The sequence below is a fragment of the Strix aluco genome, chromosome 2 (genome assembly GCF_031877795.1).
Source record: "Strix aluco isolate bStrAlu1 chromosome 2, bStrAlu1.hap1, whole genome shotgun sequence".
Lineage (NCBI taxonomy): Eukaryota > Metazoa > Chordata > Aves > Strigiformes > Strigidae > Strix > Strix aluco.
Window position 1 is genome coordinate 34183492 of NC_133932.1, and position 25980 is coordinate 34209471.

The 25980-nt window shown below is 36.1% G+C and overlaps 1 protein-coding gene across 12 annotated transcripts in view; it reads right to left on the minus strand.

Moving 5' to 3' along the window:
• SYNJ1 (synaptojanin 1) overlaps positions 1-25980 on the minus strand; it is a 68655-nt gene that overhangs the window by 9254 nt on the left and 33421 nt on the right. For 5 of the 12 annotated variants that reach the window (XM_074814226.1, XM_074814229.1, XM_074814228.1 and 2 more), the window contains 16 exons: positions 23629-23820; positions 23402-23486; positions 22002-22142; positions 21429-21621; positions 19893-20051; positions 17619-17775; positions 17162-17279; positions 16830-17045; positions 15990-16068; positions 14790-14952; positions 12523-12729; positions 11390-11518; positions 10736-10774; positions 5605-5652; positions 3896-3934; positions 3731-3801 (listed from right to left, as the gene is read on the minus strand). In XM_074814226.1, the coding sequence (XP_074670327.1) occupies positions 3731-3801; positions 3896-3934; positions 5605-5652; positions 10736-10774; positions 11390-11518; positions 12523-12729; positions 14790-14952; positions 15990-16068; positions 16830-17045; positions 17162-17279; positions 17619-17775; positions 19893-20051; positions 21429-21621; positions 22002-22142; positions 23402-23486; positions 23629-23820 (2036 nt within the window). The remainder of the gene's footprint in view (positions 1-3730; positions 3802-3895; positions 3935-5604; positions 5653-10735; positions 10775-11389; positions 11519-12522; positions 12730-14789; positions 14953-15989; positions 16069-16829; positions 17046-17161; positions 17280-17618; positions 17776-19892; positions 20052-21428; positions 21622-22001; positions 22143-23401; positions 23487-23628; positions 23821-25980) is intronic. The other 7 variants (XM_074814233.1, XM_074814234.1, XM_074814225.1 and 4 more) reach the window with 6 other exon arrangements.

Here is a 25980-nt window from a genome sequence, read left to right on the forward strand (position 1 = left end):
TCAACAAACAGTATTAATGCAACATACATTCTGCCTCATCTGAAGGCTGGAGTCTTCCCAAACTTGTTGGAATATAAGTTAATATGCTGGGAATGGAATTGCTCTCATAAAACAAAATTTAAAAGCCTACATCAGTATTTAAAGAGAAATAGGAAACTATTCCAGATTACAACTGAAGACGAGTGAATTACAAACACCACATTTGAAAGCTGAATGTAAAGCATTAGAATAAAAATGCTACATTGCAGGCGGGGAAAAATAAAAAAAAAAAGATCATGAGGAAGGATAGTTTGTAAGATTTGTTTCCTCTAAAATGTTTGTGTACTTGGTATATTCTGACAAAATCTTAGTAACAGTGGATGTTCCAGAAATGGTTTTCAGAGCAAACCCTATTACACAACTCTTTACACAAACATGATTTAAAAACAAGCAAAGAAACTTCACAGAATCACAGAATCATCTAGGTTGGAAAGGACCTTGAAGATCATCCAGTCCAACTGTTAACCTAGCATTGGCAGTTTCCAACTACACCATATCCCTCAGCGCTATGTCAACCCGACTCTTAAACACCTCCAGGGATGGGGACTCCACCACCTCCTTGGGCAGCCCATTCCAACACCTAACAACCCGTTCTGTAAAGAAATGCTTCCTAATATCTAGTCTAAACCTTCCCTGGCGCAACTTGAGGCCACTACCTCTTGTCCTATCACTCGTTACTTGGTTAAAGAGACCCATCCCCAGCTCTCTGCAACCGGTCTCCCCTCAGCCTCCTCTTCTCCAGACTAAACAACCCCAGTTCCCTCAGCCGCTCCTCGTACGACATGTGCTCCAGACCCTTCACCAGCTTCGTTGCCCTTCTCTGGACATGCTCGAGTAATTCAATGTCCTTTTTGTAGTGAGGGGCTCAAAACTGAACACAGTAATCAAGGTGCGGCCTTACCAAGTGCCGAGTACAGGGGCAAGATCACTTCCCTGTCCCTGCTGGCCACGCTATTTCTGATACAGGCCAGGATGCCATTGGCCTTCTTGGCCACCTGGGCACACTGCTGGCTCATGTTCAGCCAGCTGTCAATCAACACCCCCAGGTCCCTCTCTGACTGGCAGGTCTCCAGCCACTCCTCCCCAAGCCTGTAGCGCTGCTGGGGGTTGTTGTGGCCCAAGTGCAGCACTACAAAACAAGTATCATCCTTGATCTTACTTTTATAAGATGTATGTATTCTACTTCAAAGACTTTGTATAACATCCAATTCATTATGCTTGGCTGAGTCCATTTAACAACTTTCTAAATGCTTTAAACCACCTAACCTCTGAAATACCTGTCTGCCCTTTAATTGCCTAGATGCATTTTGTCATTTCTTTGAATATTCTGAAAGTAGGCAGAAGGATGAATGGATTAAATTGCCAAAATGTATTTTTAAAAAAAGAAAAAATATATACATCAAAAGGAACAGCAAAGAAAGAGAAAGAGTCTAAAATAATCCTCAGGCCCACTGAGAGGGAAGCAGCACCCGCAGTGGCCACTGTCCCTGGTCCTGAAATCCTCGAAAGGAAATGCTGCCCAAAAACCAACCAACCTGGGAAACAGGAGAGAAGCAATGTCAGTTAGGAAATTCAACAAGGGTTGAGCTAAGGCTTCAAAAACCAACCAGATTTTAGGAGAGCTTTTTTCAGACCTTCAATTGCATTTGTTTGGTTGGTTTGTTGTGGGTTTTTTTTGTTTGGTTTGGTTTGCTTGGGGGTTTTTTAAAAGAAAATCTCAACGTCTGCAAAGGAAGAGATGCAGTCAGCTTTGTCTTATCAAATTCTGCTGGCAATTGCAGCACTGTGGCTCTTTCTGGAAACTGTCAAGCACCTCCAACTGTAGTCCAGCCTGGGTGTTGAGAAGCACAACACAAGAGAACACTATCACTTTTTTTTTTTTCTGTCTTGACAGTATGAACAAAAATTCTTGCACTTATACCAGTTCTAAGGTACTGGTGGAGTCTCTTCTGTACACTAGATTTTTTTATTGAATTATTTTGATTTAGAAATGGCAAATCCTCTGCTGGCTCCAGATTACCAAAAAAAAAAAAAAAAAGTGAGGCACATGGTCATAAATGAACACATTCTTTCCTGTGTATGCCAGTTTTTCTTTATACAAATTTTAGAAGAGAGTGTTTTACATTTCTGGGAAAATCACGGAAAAGTGCAAAGATCAAGAACTGTTCACTGTAAGAATCAGTATCTTTGAGAAAAATGAATCAGCAAAAAGTGATTTCAGGGGTGGCTTTCAACAGTAGTTTTCAGTGGTTTCAATACTGTACAAGAGTACAATAGAAATGGCAATACCAGTAAGGTACAACTCCTTTAAGCTCTACAAGAACTCTGTTATCTCTGCACAGCTGGCAGCATTCTTTTGTTTCTTGATCATTTAAAAGGTGAAAAAAAGACTCTACAACCTTTTATAAAACAAATTTATATGGATTTAACTTCAACTCCCATGGTTAGCTGCATCTTTATTGTAATGGCTTATTCACACTCTTTCTCTCATTCCCAACAACTGGTCTATCCCTTTACCTGAAAGAAAATTACGGAATTAAAGAAGAGGTGCTGTATTTGTAGATAGGTCAAAAACCTCATCAGTATCTATCCCACGGACATTTACGCAAGCAGAATGCTTTTTAGCCTTACTAAAGATGTGTGCGCTCTCCATCCTGTCAGTGTCGTTGTGAACATTATCCCAATGAGAAGAGCAAAATGCCTTAGAGAAGGAAAACAAAGTTCTCTAATGACCAAGAAACTGATAAGAAAGAGGCAACTTTTGCTGCTTTTTAGCCTATAAAATGTCCAGGTATAAAGAGGTACGATCTAAGTCAAAGAGCCTGGAACTGCCACAACAGAGGGAGTTGATATAGAAAGAAAAGTCCTTCATGCTGCTGCAAAAATTCTCTCTGAAATATGCTGTAAAGTCTAAAGAATTATCAACAAACAATATCATTTCTTAGAAATTCTTTAAGACGACCTATAGCTATTAAAACACTTATTCCTTCCCTAACACAAGGCTCCTACTTGCTGCTGTGAAGAGAAATAAGGCAGGTGCCTTCATTTCTTGCTTGTAGTGAAGCATTCAAGCACCCACAAATCCTTCATTCACTTTCTTCACTTCAATTCCACAAATAAAAGAATGAAATGCAGAACTAATGTTTGTTGAATATTTTGTTGAAATGGTTGAATGTTTCATTTTTTCATGAAAACCTTTGTCAAAATTAATTTTTAAAACAAGGTAAAAAATTCCATTACACATCAAGTAATCAGTAATATAATACATCAACTGCCTCTATAATACATTAACTGCCTGCAAGCAGTTAACTGCCATCAGGATATACAATTCAGCACAGAAGATAATAGATTTTATCATACCAAATCAGCAATGTAGTCAACAGGAACATATAATACAAAGAATAACTTCGCACTTTGCAGTTATTTGAAAGTGGACGTAAAATGTGGTATTATTTGGGAGCCCGTGAAGTGACTGCATACAGTGCAAAACAATAAAGTCATGTCCAGTATATATATTCTGGAGTATTTTTAGCCAACAGACAAGAATTGCTGAGGAAATTAACTCATATAAGCTGCAAAAAGACTAGTCAATTTTGCAGTTTTCTTACATCTGTTGTGACTTACAAAAACCCACCAGTGTAATAAACTGTAGAAACTTAGGAGGAAAATTATTTTAAGACAGAATACCTACCGGTCTGGTTGTACTATATCCAGCAGTTCCTGTGCTTGAAATTCCAGTTGAAGGTGGAGGCTGATTACGAACTGGAACAGATGTTAGAGATCGCTGACTTAGAACATATTTCAAAATCAACTTCTTTCTGTATCATAATTAGTACAAAGCATGTATCTGTATTACCTAAGTTATCTTTTCTTTGTGTTCCAGGACTTTTTTGTGCTTTGAAGCATGGAAAAAAAAAATAGATTATCTGTTAGATAAGCCACAAATGGGTATTATATGGCAATGGTACATTATCACTAATGGAAATGGGAGCAAAAAGACATTAGTGACTTTTTTAAGAGTTGTTATGTATTAAAGTCTACCCATCAGCTAAGCTGTTACTCTAGCACATTCTTATCCCATGGCATACATGAAGTAATTTGACCCTTCTAATTACAAATTAAGTCAAATCACCTCCTATTTGTTGCAAGCTAAAGACACCCACTTGTACAGGTACCCTGTGTTCTCAATCGTGCTAGAAGTTGTTGTTTTCTTTTGTAGTATATTCTGCAAATATTCTAACAGGAGTCTTTAAAACACAAAGAGGTTATGTGACATGCTGATTCAAAAAATCATGCGATCAGAAGAGTACATTTGTAATTATACATGGTTCAGCAATCTACAGGGTCTACACCAAAGTTCCTGAACCTACTCTCTTTGTTTATGGGATAAATAAATTACAGCACCAACCTCAACATTTACATGCTGATGCTAATGACAACCTTGTATGCAACATTCGAGTTGTGAAGTGCAAGAGATGAAAAAATTACCTTTAGATCAGACAAGTGCACAATTTCTAACAGGCAAAGAGGTTTAGGATTCTGGCTTGTGTTTCTGTTGCCTATTTCCCAGGAAGGTAAAATCACCGTGTCAGTTACAGTAACTGGAAGGAATACTTTGTGGTACATAAGATACTTAGTTTATCAAATGGGCTTCCAGTTGTCAGATGACCCTGCTTTCTTAGAACCGGTTAGAATGGCTTTCTGGGTACAGCTCTCCGTAATGCAACTCGTACCCTGAGTGACCTGGCACTACTTTACCCTACTTTGAGCAGGAGATTGGACTAGAGGTCCCTTCCAACCTGAACTATTCTATGCATATAGTGATTTTGCCAATTTAGAAAAATGAATCAACAATATAGTCAAAACCATTTGTAGTATACAGGAGGAGATCTTGACTGTGACTGTATTAGGACTTTTATTGTCATACCTATATTTGCTACAAAGGGATACATTCATGAAGGGATAGGAAAAAAAAACAAAACCATGCCTCTCCTGGGATAGCTAAAACAGGACCCATTCAGCACTAGACACACATACTCCAACTAGAATAATGCAAGAGAAATGCTTCTCATAAATGTGTGTCACATACATTTAGGTATCAGAATCAAAATACCTACACTGTGCTCTTTAGAAAAAAACAAAATATTAAATTATAGGCTAAATTATTTAAATGGAAGTTTATCTCCCCAAAATATATGAACATATGTAGTTCTTTATGAAAAATTAGGCTTCCTAGATTCCTGATTTAGTTACAGGTATAGTATTTACTGTAGCAATCAGTCAGCTACAGTTTCCTCTGAGTCTGCCTTGAAAGCATTCTTCTTGATTAGCACAGTCTAAGTTTTCACTTAATTTTTTATAAATGAAGACTGCCTTCTATAACTTCACAGCAGCACTGAAAAACAGGAAGCAACTTGGCTGTCTGAAAAATATGTTAAATAAAAGAAGAAAGATCCGACACAAGAAATACCTTAATGAATCCACTTTTAGTATCACAAGGGCAATAATATTACTCAGGTATTAAATTAGAAATCCATTTCTATAATACAAAAATTGTTATGTTACCTTCTACTTCTCTCCTAGCTACCCCAGGACTGGGAGGAGCTCCAAGACCTTTTCAGAGAAAGAAGAGAAGCTGTACATTGCATAAGAAAAGCAGTAGATTGAGAAAGTAAAACCAGAAAGAACACTGCCACAAGACAGCTTTACATAATTTTAAAATGGCCTAGCTAGATTGTAGTTACTTGTAGGAGATAACTGTTTGTAGCAGCATGGGGAAACCAGACCGATAGGAAATAGAGATCAGCAAGTACAATCATGTTTAGAAACATGCTGTTATTTCAATTTCACATTACAGTTGAAAGAGAATTTCATTTCTTCATTATTCACTCTCCACAAACTTTTGTAAATTGAGAATGATATTAAATGTCAGTCTTGAAACTCTTCTAAAGCAGAGCACAGACCTATACTCAAACACTTGAAAATAAGCAGGTACCTCAGTTATACCCTGCGACATCAAGTCTGCTTCCTATAATTTAGGAGAATATTATGTAATATATTTCTGCCAAGACTACATTTGAATAAATAATTTTATGGAAGAAATAAGTTTCCCACTTTATATAATGTATGGTATCCTACAGAATTGTATTATTAAGTTATCTCCAAGCAGCACTCTGTACTTGGGAAAGCTGTATCAGCTGGTGCACAGTAGATGTTATAGTTCAGATTGAGAGAAAGAAGATTTTCAATCATGCATAACCATGCTGAATTATTTCTGCAATATGATCAAGCATATACTGGGTCCATAAAACTGTATGGTAAAAACATGTCAGGACATAGATAACACTGGACGGTATGCAAGGAGAAATCCTTAAGGCATGCGCATAGGAAAAAGTAACAGTAATATCTGGCAACTGTGGAGTGGCTCAAGTACAGAGGAAGGAAAGGGAGCCAGTGTTCAAGCCTACCTTAAAAGCAACTTTCGCCTTAGCGATGACACAGCCTCATGCTTTCTCATCATGTGCCAATGTGTGGTATCTGCTCAGGAGCTCTCTATGATCTGGAAAGAGTGCTGTGAATTTTGTCAGATATGGGTGGAGGTGTCACTCAGAGTAGGAAGAGTGAAGGTTGCAGATGAGGCTGGTATGTGATTATCTCCAGAGATGTCAGATCTCTGGTTTTGCTGAACATCTGGTTCAAAGATGTTAAATACTAGCATATGTTATATATTCTGGGTGGGTTCCAGGCTCTGCCAATTAACATTAGACTTCCATCACAAAAGTTTCTGACAGTGAACTTCTCTGCAAGAGAAGCAGCACTGAGGAGGGATGAACAGAGACTGTAAGGAGGGGGCACAGGAGGAGAGCACTGCCTGAGAACATTTAATTGCTTTCAGGTACTAGCTCTGCCCTTCTCCCATGCAACCCAGAGGAACCCCGGGGGAGAAAAGGCAGTGGTAACTCCTAGGCTACAAGACGACTAACCTGCTAACTGGAGGAAAATAAAGGGAGGTGGAGAGCAGCCCAACAGCATACAGGACACTCCTCTAAACCCTCTGCGGTTATAGAGACATAAAGCTAACTGTTCACCTCAGAGTATTAATGGAAATGGACACAATAAAACCTCCCCAAGAGCAGGAAACTAGCCTGTTCATTTCACAGATCTTCTGCACTTTCACGTCCCAAATCTCAACTCAGCCCATACTTTGAACAGGTATTTTCAGGATGCTCTTGTTAAGCAAATCTTGGTTTATGCAAGAGGATCAATAAAGTCAACTCCTTTCAGGAGAAGGAAGGCAGAGAACTTCTTTGACATAGACATGTTCCTATGCTGGTGCACCATACAGGGGAAGGCTTTGTGCATGAGGATTTTAAAAGGTTTTGCAAATTTAAAAATATTAATTATATGAGAGAGAAAGGGTGTAAAGGTCAAATCCCCTAAATTTCATTCATTAATAATACTCTTCAACAGTGATAAAGAAAATTATAGTGCTGTGATAATGCTATCATAATTGGCATTATAGGGAGATTTTAATCTTAAGGACAGTGAAAAATGTACATCTGAATCCGAAACATATTTTTGAGTATTATTTTAAACTGTTACTATAGTCTGTATATAGCTTGAAATCTCTATTGTAGTTTGAAACAGTATTTTGCAAGTAAAGATATCACAGACTTGTTTTAAATAGTATTTTAAGGAAAGGGGTTGGATTTATACAGAAACAACCTGTAACTTATGCCCTGACATCTTTCCAACTGCATGTTTTGCAAAGACTACATTTACACATTAGCTTAATGGAAAATAAAGCAACCCCAACTTCTCATAAAGTAAAATGTGCATATATGCACACATGAGCATGTGTGTGTATATATATATATGAAATCTAGGCCACTTGACTACATTTGAACAATGCATTTATTGTTTTAGGATTAAGGCTTCTTGTTTCCTTCATTACTGAACATTCCTTCTTCAGCAAGGAAAGAAGAAAGGTGCTCTTTCCCATATTTTAAAAAACCCAACAAAACAACAGAAAAAGCTTTTTCAAAATGACTGCCGTATCCTAATGCACCCAAACAACCTGAACTCTGCTTGGCAAAAAAAAAAAAAACCTCTCAACCCCAAAAACCAAGCTACAGGGGAAAAATAAAGATGTCGAATGGTTCTTGCAAGGCTAAGTTTAATGTGTGACTATAAATATCAGTGTAAACTAATAAGTACTTGCTGCTTGGGTGCATGTATTTTCATAGCTTAACATTCTTGAATTTCTTTTAATGTCAAAATTATTGCTGTATTTTCTAGGTTTATTTTATTTATTTGGAGGATAATCACAGTGAAAATGTAATGCATTTTACCCAAATTATTGCATATACTGAAAATACTGTGCATTCTCTCAATCTTAACCCTGTTTTAACAGTTTAAACCAATGATAAAAAGACAGCTATAAGCCTTTCCTGCATTAATCAGGAAAAGTCTGACTAATATTATTAAAGGAAAAAAAACCCAAACCAAATGTTATTTTTAAACTTCAAGTAATTGAAAATTAGCAGCCTTTATAATTTTTAATGTTCTGTAAGAATTGACTCTGTAACGTATTAAAAAAATCTTGGGTAAACAGAGTGCAACATTTTATTTTTTAACTATAAAAAACCTGAGAACTTATGAAATTCTCAGTGGAAATCTTTTGTATCAGCAGGCGAAAAGTCTACACTTTGCAAACCCCTGCACTGAGTACACAGACTTGTTTGCTTAAATTCCAAGTTACTTCTGATGTAAAATATGACCAAACTCTAAAAAAACCTTAGATGCCCAATTCCTGCTCCCATCTTCAAAGCATACTGAGCCATCAGAAGAAATGTTATGGGCACTGAAGGGAGCGAAGCACTCAGAAAATAACGTTAAAACACATGAGCAAAACCCAAAAAGTAACATTCAAAATGCACAACATTTTAAAGACATTATCAGTGTCACTTTGCATGTGCTACAGAAGCCCAAAACCAACGTTTGATACACTTATACAGTACACAGGGATATTTTCACAGTGCTTTAGGAGCCTTCATTCAAGGTAAGAGAAACAGATGCCATTTCCCCAAGCATAGTAACACACTGTGACATTTATACTGCTTCCAGTCCTGTCCTAGCTTGCTCAGAGCTGAGCTCAGGTACCACTGAAAAGCAAAGCATTATGCCTTATAAAGGTATGCCATGAGTGGAAAATGAAGAGGATAGAAAAAGTGGGATGAGCTTTAGGTCAGAATAATATATGAAAAAAAATATACTACAATCTCTTTGAAAAGATTGTATAAAAAGCAAGTTTGATGCCAGTTACAATTCTTTGTGGAAAGCTATGTTGAAAAAGAGGGTAGAAAATGCAGCTAGTCTTTGCACAGTTGAGAAAAACTAGGCAAACAGGATTATGTCAGTGCACATAAAGCTATATAGGACTGAAGTAGTACAATTAATTAAATCTCATGTATGTTATGCATTATGTATAAACTGTTTTTTTTTCTAAAACTTAAGCATTTTAACTATTTTGAAATATTATGCCTTTGGCATAATAACCTTCTCCCCTCAGCTGTATCTTAAGAGCCATGCACATCTCCACCTGACACCAGCATAAGTTAGCTGATATTTATATACTATGCAAAATAGTTTACTTATTTCCTGAGATTGCTCAAAACTCTTGAATTATTTTCTCAAAAAAACCCTCTTTCCTACGAACTGAGTGGCAGTGTCTGAAAAGCCATTAAGGAAGTATTTCAGAGCCACTAACTATTCTCACTCTATCCCATGTATTAATGAGCTGATTTGAGTCCAAACAGGACAGCTCAACTATGAAGTGTGTGACAAAGGACAAAGATTAATGTCAGGAAGAAGCACTTCTGAGAACATGTGAATTGCTATTACATGAAAACAAGAACAAGCTGGAAAAAAACAAAACTAGCCTGACGGGTTGATAAGGCCCTCAGCATTATCAAAAGGGAAGGAATTAGGGGAGAATTGTTTTAGGATTTTGTTACTTTGTAAAGACCTGTAGCTCTCCAGTGCCTTCAAAGTAACTGAATAAATTCTTTTGCTAAGTTTGTGTTTCTGAAGTACATGCTAGTTCCAAGAACTATGGAGGATGTTTCATGTCTTTAGGAAGGGCTCAGGAGCACACTTCAGACTTAGAAACAGAAAATAAACTACCCATATGTCAGTGTTCAGCTTAGAGACTAATATAGCTCAGTGATTCGTAGCTGTTAACTGGTGATCATCCAGAGGAAACTGGGCCAGGTCAGCAGTAGTTTCAACAATTAATGAATGGATAATCACTGCAAGTAGCTGCAATCAAAATCCATTTTACAATGCTCCTTGTCATGGACTGTGAGGAAAAAAGCTAGCCTTTTCACAAGTAAAGACAAGCTTCCACTTTCACAGAAAAGTTAGCTGGGTGTATTTTTACCAGGACAAAGTAATAAAAATCTGGAAGAACTTTAATCTCTGTGGCTATAACGTACCAACTTCTGGTGAAATATTTTTTCTCTAAAGAGTTAAATGTAATTCACAGAGGGATACAAGCCCTGAGAAAGAAATTACATTGACGATCAATAATTACCCATTTTTATACTTTGGACATCATCATATTAAGTATTGTCACAACAGACCACCATAGTAGTTTTGCTACGTAGTCATATTCGAAAACAATTAAAATCATTACCTCCAAATTCTTTTCTAGCAGGTGCAGGACTCCTACCGCCTTACAGTATTTAAGAAATGAATGCAGCAATAATGAAAAATACCAGTACAGTAAGAGGAAAGAAAAAGAATGAGAAAGTTAAAAATGACAAGGGTCAGTTTGTTATTAACTATGTTGCCCATATGCTTCTGAACATCCAGTTTCTCTTAGTGCTCAATTGTTTACATTTTCAGACGATCCAGATGAACTCTACATTAAAAACTTGGACATGATAAAATGCATACATACTGATGCCAAAATTAAAGGAACATAAATCAATGAATGCACAAGATTATTCATCTTTCATTTAAAAAATGAAGATGGTCTAAAAATGAAAATGTTGTGTAAACACTGTTGTAGGAATCCCACTTTTTAAACTTTAAAATAAGTTTATAAAAATTTTAAAACATTCACTAAGCAAAGACAATAATATTTAAATGGCACTGAAAAATGCTGTTATTTCCCATGCTGTTATTGCTATTAAATGTACCAACTAAACATTTTAGTGAAAAACTGGTACATTCCACTGAGCCCTAAACCACAATATAATATGTAGTTTGGGTGTGGACTTCAAAGTTCATCTCTCAGACTTGAAACAAAATATTCCTGACCACCTGATATATGTCACCACATTACCTGATGGTGGAGGTGGCCTCTGTGGTGGAGCGGGGCGTGCAGGAGGAGCAATGGGGCGAGGTGGTGGAGGACGCTTAGGCTCCAAGCTCTGAGAAGACTCTTTCTGCTGGGTACCAGGCTGAAATTCAGCTGAAGAACATGACAGAAAACAATGCAAAAATTAATCACTTGTACATTCTAATCACAGTAAAGCTTTTCTAATAGCAAGTTATTTTCACAGAGAGGACAGTCTGTCCCCAGCCCTGGGAACAACAATACAGAAGTTTTTGAGAGAGGGAAAACAAGAGGAATAAACCAATGGTGAAAAGAAGCAGATCTCCTAAATAAAGATTTTTGTCTCATATGCTTTAATCAGTATATGTTTTTCATTCAATCCTGAACATTCTTACAAATTGCAGAGTTCCAAATTTTGATTTTGATCCTTATCTGTGAACTAAGGGCTTTGGAAAAAAATGTTCCAAGGGAAATTCTGAAGGCATTTTAGCAGTCTTTGTAAAGTTACTCCAAATTACATTGAAATAAACTGTTCTAGAAGCCATTCCAAACAGTGCAATTCTAAACATCCACTTTGTCACTAAAATAAACTTGTGTTTAAACAGAAGCTTTCATATTCCATTTCATACACCCAATTTACAAATCTACGGATTACAATTTACATATTACAGCTGATAGGAGCATTAATTGAAATGGGCTGTATTTGAAGAGTATGACTAAAGTGAACTAGGATTATACTGACATACTGCATCAGAATTCTTGAACAGAGGTTTCAAACTAATCAACTTAGAAAGCCTATTAATCACATAACTTTTTGAGATGTCTCTTTCATGATGAAATGCTAAAGAACAACAGCAAGTTCGGTAGTTTGCAGCAGCATAGATCCATGGACAGTGTACTAAGTAAGACTCAGGAAACAAAGCTCTTCCACTGCCCATTAGGAAAACCTAGACACAAAGAATGAGGTAACTTGCCCAAGGCCACTCATGCATAATATGCTAGATAACGACAAGAATAGCCTTTTATATTAATCTAAAAGCTCTATTAAAATAATCTATAAAATAGTATTCTACCACTGGGACATACAGCTGCCAGACTGTATAGTAGTAATAGAGGCAATCGAGCAAGGTAATACGCACTGTGTGTGGAAACAGGCGGTCCAGGAGTTTTTGTTGGTGCTCTGCTCGGTCTTACTGGGAGCGTAGGTCCATCTGACAGCGTAGGGGATTGACAGGGGCTGGAACGCGGTGAAGAGCTTGGGGAGGTTCCAAGACCAGAGCTTGAAGTTGGCTGTAGATGCTGAGGAAGAATTTCTTCTACTTCAGCACTGTAGTCATCAATATCTCCTGAATAATAAACCCCACCCCAAAAAAGAAAAAGCATGCAAAATAAAGGGAACAATAGTTACTTGTTTTAAAAAGTGGGGAAATTATAAACGGATTCTGGGCATGGGATTTTCTGCAAAAAGCCCTCGAGTTCCAAGGAATTAGCTCAACAACTAAAGTATCATTCTTGCATCATAAAATTACACATGAAGAATGCATATGTATTCAAACCAGTTGAAAATACTCCAAATGCACAATATATATTATAGATACATTATAGGTAAATATAATAGTGTAGCAACTGTAATGTTGCTTAATCTAAGAAACAATTAGCTTTACAAAGAAGACCTTTGCAAAAATTATTTCCCTGGTTTGCAATAGATGGCAAGCTTCACTTATTCTTCAGAAGGCTGGGCAGGGAATTTCAAGATATCTGCTAATTTTAATACCTTCTGTTTGAAAAGGTAGAATGATGTTTTAAAAAAAGGTTCAACTTGGGTGTGCCTTTAAAAAGTAAACTGTCAATTTAGAATATTTTTATGTTGATATTCAAAATGCCTAAAATAGACAATTATCCCATCACACTCCAATAAGACCATAGTCCTCCTTTCTTCCACAACTTCTAGGCTTCTCTTTCTTCAGGTACATGAAGGACACACAACGTTCTACAGAAGTTCCAGCTTCAACTCTGCACCGCTCAGCAGTGACAGCGTAACCAGGCTGCTAATTCGATACTAGCTCTTGATCTAAGAGTCTTGTGGGATTTGAGATGTCACATTTTAAGGGAATCATACCACTTCACGTAGGACTATTAATAAAATCAACCAATCATACGGGCATCTAAACTGTTAAAGTCCTATTTCCTACCTGCGTTGGAAAATGGATGAAGTATCTTATGACACCAAGACTAACGCAAATTCCAACTTTTCATACAGATTTCCCATATCTGTACCCTTACCAAAACATCTTCCTTTATGAAATACCCGTACAAAAAAAATCTTAGTCTACTCTTTCCAATACACAAAGCTGCCACCTCTTTTCTTGAAGCTTTTGCAACATAATGTTTGCCACTAAGGAACTTGGATAGAAATTCAAGGCAAATGAACTACTCAAACTTAGAATAAATCAATATAGACAAAATGACTACATCTAAAAAGTACATCTGTTCAAGAAATGGCGAAAACCTGACCCTGTAGAACACATATGGAAATGCAATACATGCAGGAAGAGTCAGCAGGTAAGGTGTCTGTGTGGGTTTTGCTGCTGTTTGAAAAACAGCTGTTTTACTTGCCAAGGATATAAAAATATATTTTAATGTAGACAAGAGAGTGAAGCAGACCTTTCATAGAAATAAATTAATAGATTAAAAAAATGAGCTGTGACAAAGTACATCAATTAGAAATGTACAAATAAAGAAAAGCCAAAAGGCAGAGGCAAAATTGCTGCAAGAGTGATATTCAGCAACTTGAGGATTCCACTAGAAAAGTATAACATTAAAAGATACAAAAACCCTTCAGAGAAAAACCAAAACTGACAAAAACCAGGGAACCAGAAAACAGCAACTCATCAATGCTGAAGATCAGCCTATTCCAAAGAGCAACAGAGGCTGAAGGTTTCCTTGCCTGACTCATATTTGCCTCCCTGTCAAAGGCTCACCATGTGTCTTCTTGGGGGTGGTAGGCATATCAATGCTTAGCATGGGAGCTCATTAGTCTTATTAATCTATTACGTGTATTGGCAAAAAAATAATTGCTTTGCACTCTGCAGGAGTGTATATCCTGCTTATAGGATGTCTCCATGAACAGTAAAATTTGCCTGAATGAAGTGCCCCTGAGAGGGTAGGTCACAGGATAAACTGAGAAGAATAAAGAGAATGTCAGCAAATTACTAAAACCTAGAGATACAGTGCAAACTGACACTGCTCAACAAGTTGCCAAGATACTGTTGGAAATAACGGGGTTTCTAATTTATCTGCTTTAGATGGGCATAAACTTCTTAAAGTATTGATATATGCATTAAATTAACCACCTTATTTAAGACTGTAAGCATTTCAATACAAGGAATACTTTATTTCAACAAACCTTCCATATCATAGTCTGCAGTAACCTCAGCATCTTCACAAAGCAAAGTGGAGCTTGTTGATGAAGGCAGCCCAATATTAATCTTCTCTAGATTCATTTCATCTTCCAAACTTCTGATCCAATCAGGATTTTTCAAGCTTATGTTTATAATCCTTCCTAGTAGCTGAATTTTCAAAAAGGTATGCACAAACAGAAATTGTTAAGAGCAGAAATATTACACTTCAGCATTCTAGATTTAAAAAGAAAAAAAATTAAAAATTACTGAAAATATCACAAATAAGGTTATCAGAATTTCTGGGACGAAACAATTACAGTGGAACATCACAAAAATAATTATGCTTTTCACTTCAGTTTGATAATTAAATGCATTCTTGTAGTTTAAACTATTAATTACAACTATTTAATATTTTTCTAAAGAAAAACTAACAACTTGTAAGATTTTCCTTTTCAGTTAACAGAAAGCTTCTGGTTTCTTTATTTCTACAGAAACACTACTCTTTGTAAAGAAAACCAGACCTGCTTATGAACTACATTAAAAAAGCCATTTTTAGAGACTGACAAAACAGCAGGCCTTCATTCTGCAAACTGACACATGACACTGAGCTCTACCCTGCATGGACTGTTAGTGAAACTCATCAGATGCGAGGATCCATCTGCAAACACCACATTACAGAATTTAACTTTTAACAGGAACATAAAGCAGTAAAAATTTGAAGATGAAGATTAGAGTTTTTACAGATATTAAATACTGGCCCTACAGAAGTCAGTAAGAAATGAAATTTTGACATTTTAAAGTAATTGCAGTACAGGAGTGCTGTATTTTAAATAATTGCAGGCTATAAATGTGATAAACTGGTTCATACTACAACCTCAAGGCAAAACCTCTGCTTTTTACATGATTAAAATTAAAAATCCTTCATTTGATGAAGATGCCCCCCAATATGGGCTCTTCATTTCTCTAACAGTCCTCCTGTTAAAAAAAAATTGTTTGGTACTTCTCTCAGCTGGCTTTCAAAACAACACAATGCAATGTGGATATCAAAAGTAAAAAAACAAAGATTAGATGCAACAGTCTAGTATGGAACATGAAAGACTTTTAGGAATTAAAAACAAAGAAACAAAAAACCCATCCCACACAAGTATTCTTTAAAAAGCTGGATTTTCTCTTGCTATAAGCAAGTTCAGTAATTTTTACATTACCTCAGTACCATTCAAATTCATTACATTCAAAGCAGAGCTTCCTTCCAAAAATGTTACCCACATCTTGTCTTCCACGAACCTGCAAAGTTCATTGAAACAGTAATTAAAATACTTTATCCTACCTAATAAATTTTGAAGCCTCTTATCTTAAAGGTTTTTCAATGTTTCATTTGATGGAGAAGAATTTTTTTTAAGTTCATTAAAATATATATAATTGGCTAACAAGCTTTAACTGAATGTATCCCTGCAACAACAACAAAAAAAAAAAAAAAAAAAACGAGGTAAATATCACACAGCAAAAGCACTGTCCTCTTAAAAATGATGTGACTACAGTTACACATTCAAAAGTAATTGTGTGGCTACAGGTTAAATATTTGTATTAGGTGTTCCACGTTACATCACACCTGTCTTCTGAAAACAAAACAACCCTCACAAAACCTCAAACAAAATACCACAGCACTTAGTGACAGCTTAGTGAAAAATGCCACATTCACAGGGATCCTCTCATCTCCAGTTCATTTAAAACTATGAACCTAATTTTAGAATGCAAAATTTGTATAAAATTGGATCAATAACAAATTTTAATTCTGATTTCTAACAAGGTCAGTATGATACTTTATCTCAGAAATAAAAAGCATCTGGAAAAATTAAGTCTGAAAACTGAGACACATACAGGTATACAAAACTAATTTTCAACTGTAAAGACATCAAAGTTGAAATTTAAATGTTAAAAATCAAGCGGATCATAACTGAAATGCCTGCTAAGAAAGTAGCTTTGTTCAGGAAATAGGTGGGAACAATGAAGAGAGATATAGCTTAAAAGTAAAAAGTCTTTTTAACCTTATAAGTATAACTTCACCATAGCTTGCAAATTTTTGAAGAAGATCATCAATCAAGTTATCATCAAAATAGTTTTCTTCTGCTGAAGAACTTCTGATGGAGACCATTACAGTACCATCAGGTGGTCCTTGCATTGCAATCACCTCCTTATAAACTTTTTGTCTCTCTTCCGCTTCAATTTCAAATATATCGATGTCAATCAATGCAACCACAGGCCTTGGAAAAACATACACAAGAAAAACCTGTAAGCAGAGTATCTGAGCAACAAAATATATAACATGAGTATTAAATATTCAGTGATTAGGAAGTAATGTATAAAACAAAACTGAAACCTATGATCAGACGTTTTCAGCTCTGCTCTTCCGTAGTGCAACAAAGTACCAGGATTCCACGTATAAGGGACATTACTGTCATCGTGAAAACTAGCATTCAGAAGATCCAGGTCTTCAGCTACATTGAGTATTAATGAAAACAAAAGGGAAAAATACAGTGATTGCAAGAATATGCTTTAAAAATTAAGATATTTGTAAAAAGAGAAAAAAGAAAGTAAACCAAAACAGTGTTTTACAGAAGAAAACAGAAGTTCTTTTTGAACTTTTGAAGTATCAGTAACTGGTATCTGATTCTTGATCCTTCTGTTTAGTGTTACTGTATTTATTTCAGATGCTGTTATAAGCTTTCTGTCTCATACAAAGGCAGGGATAGAAGCTCAGAATCACTGGCACTGTGAATTTGATTCTATAAGCGAGTTAAAAGGATATTTTAAACAGTTCAAGGAAGCACTCAAACCTGATCGGTCAAAAGGCCATTTTCTTCTTCTCCAAAGAATACGATCTGTCCATGCGGGTGTGCGACATTTTTCACTGGTGTCATAGTCATCAGAAAACAGATCATATTTGTATGTAGGCGCAAAATTTATTTTTCCTTCCAAAAATCCCCTAAAAATCTGTAAGAAACAAAGCAGTTGTATGTCATGCCAGAAGACAGAAACAGATGGGAAACAGCTTGAAACTAATCAGAATTCTCTTTTCTAACAGTGAAAACCTGTATACACACACACCTCAAAAAAAAAGGCATTTGATAATATGAACCCTTCTCCAAATTTTATCTGCTGAAAACATTCTACATTTACCACTAAGACTAAATAATGACCCAGATAGATTATGGTTAAACAGAAGTATGTCAACATTTATATCTTTAAATCCAGGCTCATGAGCAACCTACTGTTCCTCCAATGTCATTCAGAACTTGAGGTCACCCTGAATCCAGATGCTGCCCACAGCATTTTAATTAGTTCGTTAGTGGCTCGTGTCAGCAAAAGCTGTGAATGAAGGTTTATATTTAATGTACCTATCTGAACATGCAGACCATTCCCCCAAATTGACACAAGATGCCCCACCAATAAAACAGGAGTTAAGGATAAAAAGAAAAGATAAAGAAAAATAGAGAATCCTTAATACAGTCAATATGAACTGAAAGATTAGAGAGATAGTATCTCAAGCAAATAGGAAAACAGAATAAAAAGAGATAACGTGTGAAATTATCTCTAAATACTGTACGTACTCTTGGCAGATAGAGTCAATTGAAATGAATCAAAAAATCCTTTAGGTACTTTGCAACATAAACAGATACAGCCAGCTGACACAAGACCCTAGAAGGCCAGGAGATTTAATCACTCCTTAAGTCTTTAAACCAGACATAAGCTAAAATCCTTTAGTTAACCTAACCAGCTCCAGTGTTGAGTTTAATCTTGTATGTGCAGTTTTACTTCACATCAGAGAGCTGTAAAATATAAATCTAAGTTAGATCTTATATTCAAGTCTGCATCAAATGACAGGTTAGCCTGCTTTTCTTCTTGGAAATATTCATTGAAATCCAGTCAATTTAAAAATCAGTGTCAGAAGATCTGCAACTTCTGAGACAATTTATTAATTTCTTTGCCTTCAGTAATTATTTCTTAACCTACTTTTATGAAGAAAATTGATATGTAAATGCCTTTCCTGAACAGCAGATACACCAGTTAACAGCCACATGCAACAACCCTCGCTAGCCAGCTGATATCCCTTGCTGCCCAGCCAGCCACTTCCAAATAACTGAATATTACCCCAACTGTGCAATACTAGCCCTTCTTCTCCCCAGCTAGGAGACTATTTTGAGTCTTTTTTGTATTCTGGTAGTTTCCATAGATCTTTCCAGCCCTATAACTGCTGTAAGTGTCCCCAAGACCTCTACACCTCTCTTGTTTTGGTCAAATTAACAATTATCAAGTTAATTCTAATCAAATTAAAAATTTTCAAATGCTTTGTCTCCTGTTCTGGTGCACAAGATACCAGCACAAATGGAAGAAGAACTCTAATTCAGAAAAAACACTGCTTATGATCAAAGTGCTGGCAAGTAGAGAAAATGGACAACAGAGGATTGTCTCTCATTTTACCATCTACAGCATTCCCACATAAAGCTGGAAAGAAAGAATGTACACTTTCACACAAATTTGATTCATTACAAATATTCCTTTAATTGCTACGTGCTGCCTCACAAGAAACCCTAAAAATTTAAAATCTGAAGCTTTCTTCAGACTTTGTTATTCCATGCTCTTTTTCTTTGTAAGTAAAAAGGCTACCATTTGGACTACTCCTTTTTCCAACAGAATGACAGTAACAGCATTAGACCTATTACTGCAGCAATTTAAAGTAAACAGTAACATTACCAAAGGAACTGCTACAAATATTTTTTAAAATAGTTGCACCCGATAAAAAGAAAAGTATTGTAATTAGTAAACTCCAACAGGAAGTTCTAAAGAGGTGATAGAATTTCTTTTTTTTTCAGGAGAGAAAGAAAAACCTCACTCCTACAGCTAGTCACTGTATTCGTATCATTGCCTCTTCAGGTCAGTTACAACAAGTTACTTCATGTTGCTATGTCCCACCCTTCCATATCACTACCTGGACAAAAGTGACAGGTAAAATATGCTGAGGATACAGATTTACAGAAGCACCACAGAAAATCGCTAAAGCCAAAAAGAAAAATAAAGTATTCTTAAGTGTGGTAATGTTTTCAAGATACCTGTCCAGAATTTTTCTGATTGATAAGTTGGTCTCCTGCTATAAGGGTATCCCAGTTCTGTTGTCGTATTAGGTCCTTAACCTCCTCATTTGGAATATCTATTCGATAATTAAAGTCACCACACCAAAAGATATAGTCATGGGAAAAGAGCATCCTTCCCTGTAAAACAGAAGCACACAATGAAGCTAAAAACAAGCAAGTGACAAATTTACTACTTCCAGGTGCAGAAGTTCAGTTTTTAACTGTAAAATATGCATCATTTCTAGCTGATGAGAACAACTGAAATACATGTTCGTATTTAGTGTTCATATGGTTAGAACAACATGGCCAACTGTATGGTATTCACACATACACAACATGAAAGAAGAAGTAACATTTCTTATGTAGTCTGCATTTCTAAAGAAACATGAATCATCTGAATTGGATTCTAAAATTCTTTGTATTTCTACCCCTGTTTTAGAAGTCTGCTCTAAGATGATGACTGCTACCTGTGTCACAAAGAGGTTACAAAGGAGAACAAAACACTACCCTGGGATCTTGTGGCACAATACCCTGACAAACTACAAACCAAGGGCTTTATTATTAGATTTAATTGAAGACTTTTCAGTTACATACAATTTTCATGGCTAGGGAGAGACAGAAGGGCTCTGTTTGTTTAAACAAAGCCTAGGGTTTAAAGTGAGAACTTTCACTTCTCTCTTTGTTTTGAATTTTCAGTTGCCTTTAAGTAAATCAAAGCAGATACACTGGCAGATTAAAACAGCAGCATTTAGGAAACTGTTTCTGGGGACCATAAGAATACAGTACTTTCAAGAAAAACTGAAACAGGACCATGGGCACAAATTTAGAAATTAAAAAAACATGCAAAATAAGATGTTGGGCTCCTGCACAGAAACTAACAAAGGATATTTTAACTACAAAATTTAAGACAGCTTTAAGTCTCAAGGAAGCATTTTGTTGCATTGATAAAATTATCAAGTATTTATTTGGTGTTTGATAATCACAGAATCATCTAGGTTGGAAAAGACCTTGAAGATCATCTAGTCCAACCATTAAATAATAAATAATCCTTTATGAGAATATAGTACAGAACTGTACAATCCAACCTGACAAAAATGAGTAAATAAGTTAAAATGAGTCAGCAAAAAATCATTCCTGTGTACTGAAAATAGTGCTGTTTCCCATGGATTTTTTTCTCATAGTTGATTAACTCCAGTGCCTACAAAAGTTCTACTGCTTGTCAGCAATCTATAAAATCTCCTTCCTATGCTAAAGCCTTGATGCCTAATGAAAATGAATTCATCCTTCATCCTGTCTCTATCAGTCATTGCACTGGAAGGGTCTATTCTTTCTGCATTTATTTTAACAAAAATTGTGGGAACTTGATTATCTCTGAGACTTCTAACACAAAGAAATTTGATTTCCACGGGAATCTGGGAAGGGGAAAGAAAAACAAATAGAGCTTTTGGATGACGCTGCTAGAGCTCAAAGGGTTTAACTTCTCATTCATTATGGAATTTGAACATTGTTGCTTACCATTGGGAAACCAAGCTTGCGAGCTATTTCTACGAAGTCTTCATTTCTCTCTTTAACTTGTGATTGCCCTGCAGCAAAATGACTGCAGACAAAGCAAAGAGTGGATGTATGAAACAACATCCGAATTGCTACTGCACCTTTATTACCAGTGGCGCCTCCCATGCCAGTCTTTACAGTATCAACAGCAACATCCCTAAAAGAGTTAAACAACTATTAAACCTTGAAATACAATGGCACAGAAGTTAACAGCTTTAAGTATGTCAGAGTATGATATTGTGTTGGTAAGAAAACATTTTCACATTGTTCTTTCATCAGCAAGGCCACTGGGCTATTTTAAGAAAATGCCAACAGCTACTGAGCAGGTAACAATATAACACTTCAGCTTTTCAAGCTTTCTTGGCAACTGATGAGGCATTTAAAAACTAAGATAAAAGAATTTAAGCAACTAGTTCCCCAGAAGATGGAACAGCTCTTTTAGAGCCTCATATGCTTCTTAGTAGACTTGTATGTTAGCTTGCAATACAAAGCAAACTGAAGGTGACCCAACTTGTGCTCAGCTGTGTGTTCACTGACCTGATAAAAGGAGCATGCTGGGGCCTGATGAACACAAAAAGGCAGACGCCCACCAACTGCTCAGAAGCCAGCAGCACATACTTGCAATCTCTTGATATAGTCTTCTGCAGTTCAGCAGCCCAGAGCTTCTGATTAGTTGTGCTAGCAGTGAGATTAAAACCACCAGTTTTAAAAGAAAACAAATCAGGCAGGTATCTAAACTGTTGATCTAACTGAATAAGCTTCATACAATAATCTTAACTAAACCTTGGGGTAGTATACCAAAGCCAAGTTGTGAATGGTGCTCAAATGCCTCCTAGCAGAGACACAGGCTACAGACTGTCATGACATCATAATTTCAAATTCAGCTTCATAAAATGTTGTCTCACATTTCTCAACACCACCACAGACAATGTCAGGAGCCAGGGCTATCTTTCCTGTATTTCTTAGGCTAGACTAGAGGAGCAAAACCTAAGAATTTTTCTAGGAAGTTACTTCCTAGCCTAGAGCTCATTCAGTATTGTAAGACAGATGTCCATGGTCTTAGATCAAGAAGCAACTTCTTTGGAGACCTAACAGCCTATGGTTTTCAGAGCAACCATTGGAGATAAATGAAAAATATCAAATCTGGAAACAGTGTTAACTAGACATAGTGTGAAATTAGGGGGTGATAAACTGCCACTTTGTCCTCAAGACAAAAGCCAGTGCAAAGGCTAACAGTGTTAAAGCTTGCTAAACACCAGAAAACATGCAAAACAGGCAGATAAAACAATGGACAAAAGTGAATACAATCCTAGGACTACACATAAAGACTTCATCACTGGTATCACCCACCATTGTTAAAAATATATTTTCATAACCCACTCCACTAAGGGTGAAAAATTCAAACTCCACAATAATATACGCATGTAATACATGGAATGACAGCAAAAACTGACAGTATGGAAGGAAGCCTTGCTTTATAGAGATCAAAATCTGATGCAAGACACTGTATAAAGGCATACCAACAATACATGCTTTTGGAAGGAATTTCACAGGACTCGCTGTTCCCAGCAGTGTGAAGGCACAGAGACTGCAGAACACTATGAGCACTGGAGGTAAATTCCTTCAAAGTGTTAAAGGAAGGAAAAAGTTGAGGGGCTGCTGAAGGTGCAATCCAAAATATGGTCAAGTATTGACTATCTGGATCCTTGAGATTACATTATACAGGATCTAAGTGATCACAGCTTTGTTAGAGAAAGCTGAGATGAAATCTGCAATCCTGGCACACAGCAACTGGCAGAGAGAACTGGAATACAGTCAAAAATTAATCCAGACTAATCCCAACCATTACAAAACAGGAGAAAAAAATTTTAAATAACATTTTACTCAAGAAATGCGATTATCAACTAAACCAGTACTGAATAGATTATATCACCTACCTTGCATTCACAATGTTTCCTGCATTTAACTCCACCATTTCTTCAAATCCAATGGCAAATATATCTACAGGCTTGCTTTTGCGATCTGCATTTAAATATTAAGAAAACTTTTTGTTGTTTGTAATTAACTTAAGAACCCAAGACCTCATATATCTATTTTAATGTTTATGATCTAATTATGAAAAATCAGAGTTTTCAAGAAAAAATTGACAGAATACAAATCCTACCTTGGAATTCATGAATACCAGCTAACTTTGGTGCATCTAGAAGCCAGTCAGTGAGGGTCTGATTTCTAAAGGCAATACTTCGAAACTGCTTCCCTCCGTTGACGTTCCATGTCCCGACGCAGACTCTAATTTTTTTCGGTTTTGCATACTTATAAAAGTTTTCACACATACTCTTTAGCACTTTTACAGATGCTGCAAAAACATTTGAAAAGACATTATTTTTATATAGAATGTTTCTTCAGAAAACTTGGCAATGAGATATTTCCCTTAAAAAAACGGCAACAAATCCATGCACAGACATATAGAAAGTTAAACTGTGAAAGTAAGATGAATGCAGCTTTTCACAAGGGAAAGTACATTTGCAGACATTACTTGTCTGGGTAGGGTACTGACTGAATGAAAGACAGTAGTAATTTGCTCAAAGTAATATATATATATAAATAATATATGAAAGAAACATAATTTCTATGTTTTATAAATATCTGTCACTTTCACCCTTTCTGTGAGTCTCTATGGAAACCATTATTTTTCATACATGCCAACACAGATATCTACCTCATTTTCACAGATTACATTTATGAAATTCAATCTCCATTACAAAAACAACTTACAGATATGTTAATTTCTACTAGTGCAAAAATTACTGATATACTACACTTACTAAAACAGATAAGGTACATTAATTTGTAATGTTAGAGTATGTCTATTTAAGCCACAAATCTGAATTATTAGGTCAGTTGAATTCCTAAAATTCTGATTTAGCAAGGAAAGTAGGCTAGGATTCAAAACAATTCAACTCATTGCTCTGTCACACCAGCCTTTCTCTGTGCCTTGTTTCTATCTGCCAGATGGGAGAGAGAGTAATGACCCATCTGTAAAGGGCACTGTGAGAAACAAACAAACAAAAAAATATTCTTCAATGGTCAGACACTAGAGTTACAGAGATTTTTAAAGTCCCTTCATAAATCAGCTACAAAATATACAAATATATTTCCTAATGCAAATGAACCGATCTGAATATTTTTTAAAATTACTTTCCTTTTTTTCCTTAATCTCAGTGGAATAAAAATTCCATCAGGTGTAAACAGTATTGTTTGCATTGTACTTTACCTAAGTGATATTAATTTACCTATTTTGAATAGTCTTATGGTTATGAGACTCTGCGACAATTGTATAAACAATATTAGATGGCACTCTTCCTTCCACTGTGTGCTGTCTTGCAAAATGGTCAGCTACTGGGCACAATATTTTCATTCAAATCCCCAAAATAGGATGATTCGTGAGCTGTTGTTGTCTTTTTAGTTATTAAGTTTATCACCTTTAAATTTGCTACAGAATCTTGGCTACCCAATTAAAACAAAAATCAGAGATTCTATAGCCCTCATGGTTTTGAAACAAACTAGAAAAAAATATTAAAAAATAATATATTGTATTTGTTGTTTATGAACTCTTTCACTGCTGAACAAATAATATCCATATATGGGCTAAACACATACAAAAGACAATGAACTGACCGGTGACTCCTTGGGGTACTGCAAGCAGATCATGCTTGGGGATACGACTTCTTTATCATAATCCAGGTAAATGAAGTCAAGAAAATAGCAAGGAGCCAACAGAATACTTTACACCTTCAGATGAGAGCCAAATACTGAGTCTACTTCTGAATGCATCTACACACTAGGTAACTGTCAAGTCAGGAAGTCCACCAAATGCCAGAAAAGCCTCCAAGTGTCAAGGACAGAAGCTACCCAAGCACCTGACCACTGAAGAGAAACCAATCCAAGAAAAGTTGTAGCCACCATATATACAAGGACCCAAATTATCCAAAGGATTAGGTGAACCAGAGAAATCCATATTAGCATCACAAATAGCTTTGAAGATCTGCACAGATTAGCCTTTTTAGTACTCTGAGCAAGTTTTAAAGCAGAGTTTGGACTTTTATTCTCTCCAGTTCCTTCTTTTACTGATGCAAATTTAGCAATTTTCAGCTTAATTTTAAATAGTTACTCCAAATAGTTAATATTTGCTACCAAGCAGCTTTTAAGAAAAGCTGCAAAATTGAATTACTGCCTATTTAACTCCTGACATTGTCATGAACCCCTAATGTGAAAAATCTTACCAGGATAGAATCTAACTTTAGAAGTGAACTGACAACATGCTTATTACAAACATGAAATTCATACTTTTAAACTAGCAAGCTTTCTAAATTGTAGAATTACTCTTTTTCTAAATTAGAATAAAGAAAAAAATAAAATTTTAATCTGCTTTCCAAAATACCCAGCCAATTGTTTTTCAGAGCTCCTGAGCCTCCTGCATACATTATCTTCCTACACATTTCTGGCTCTTTATCTT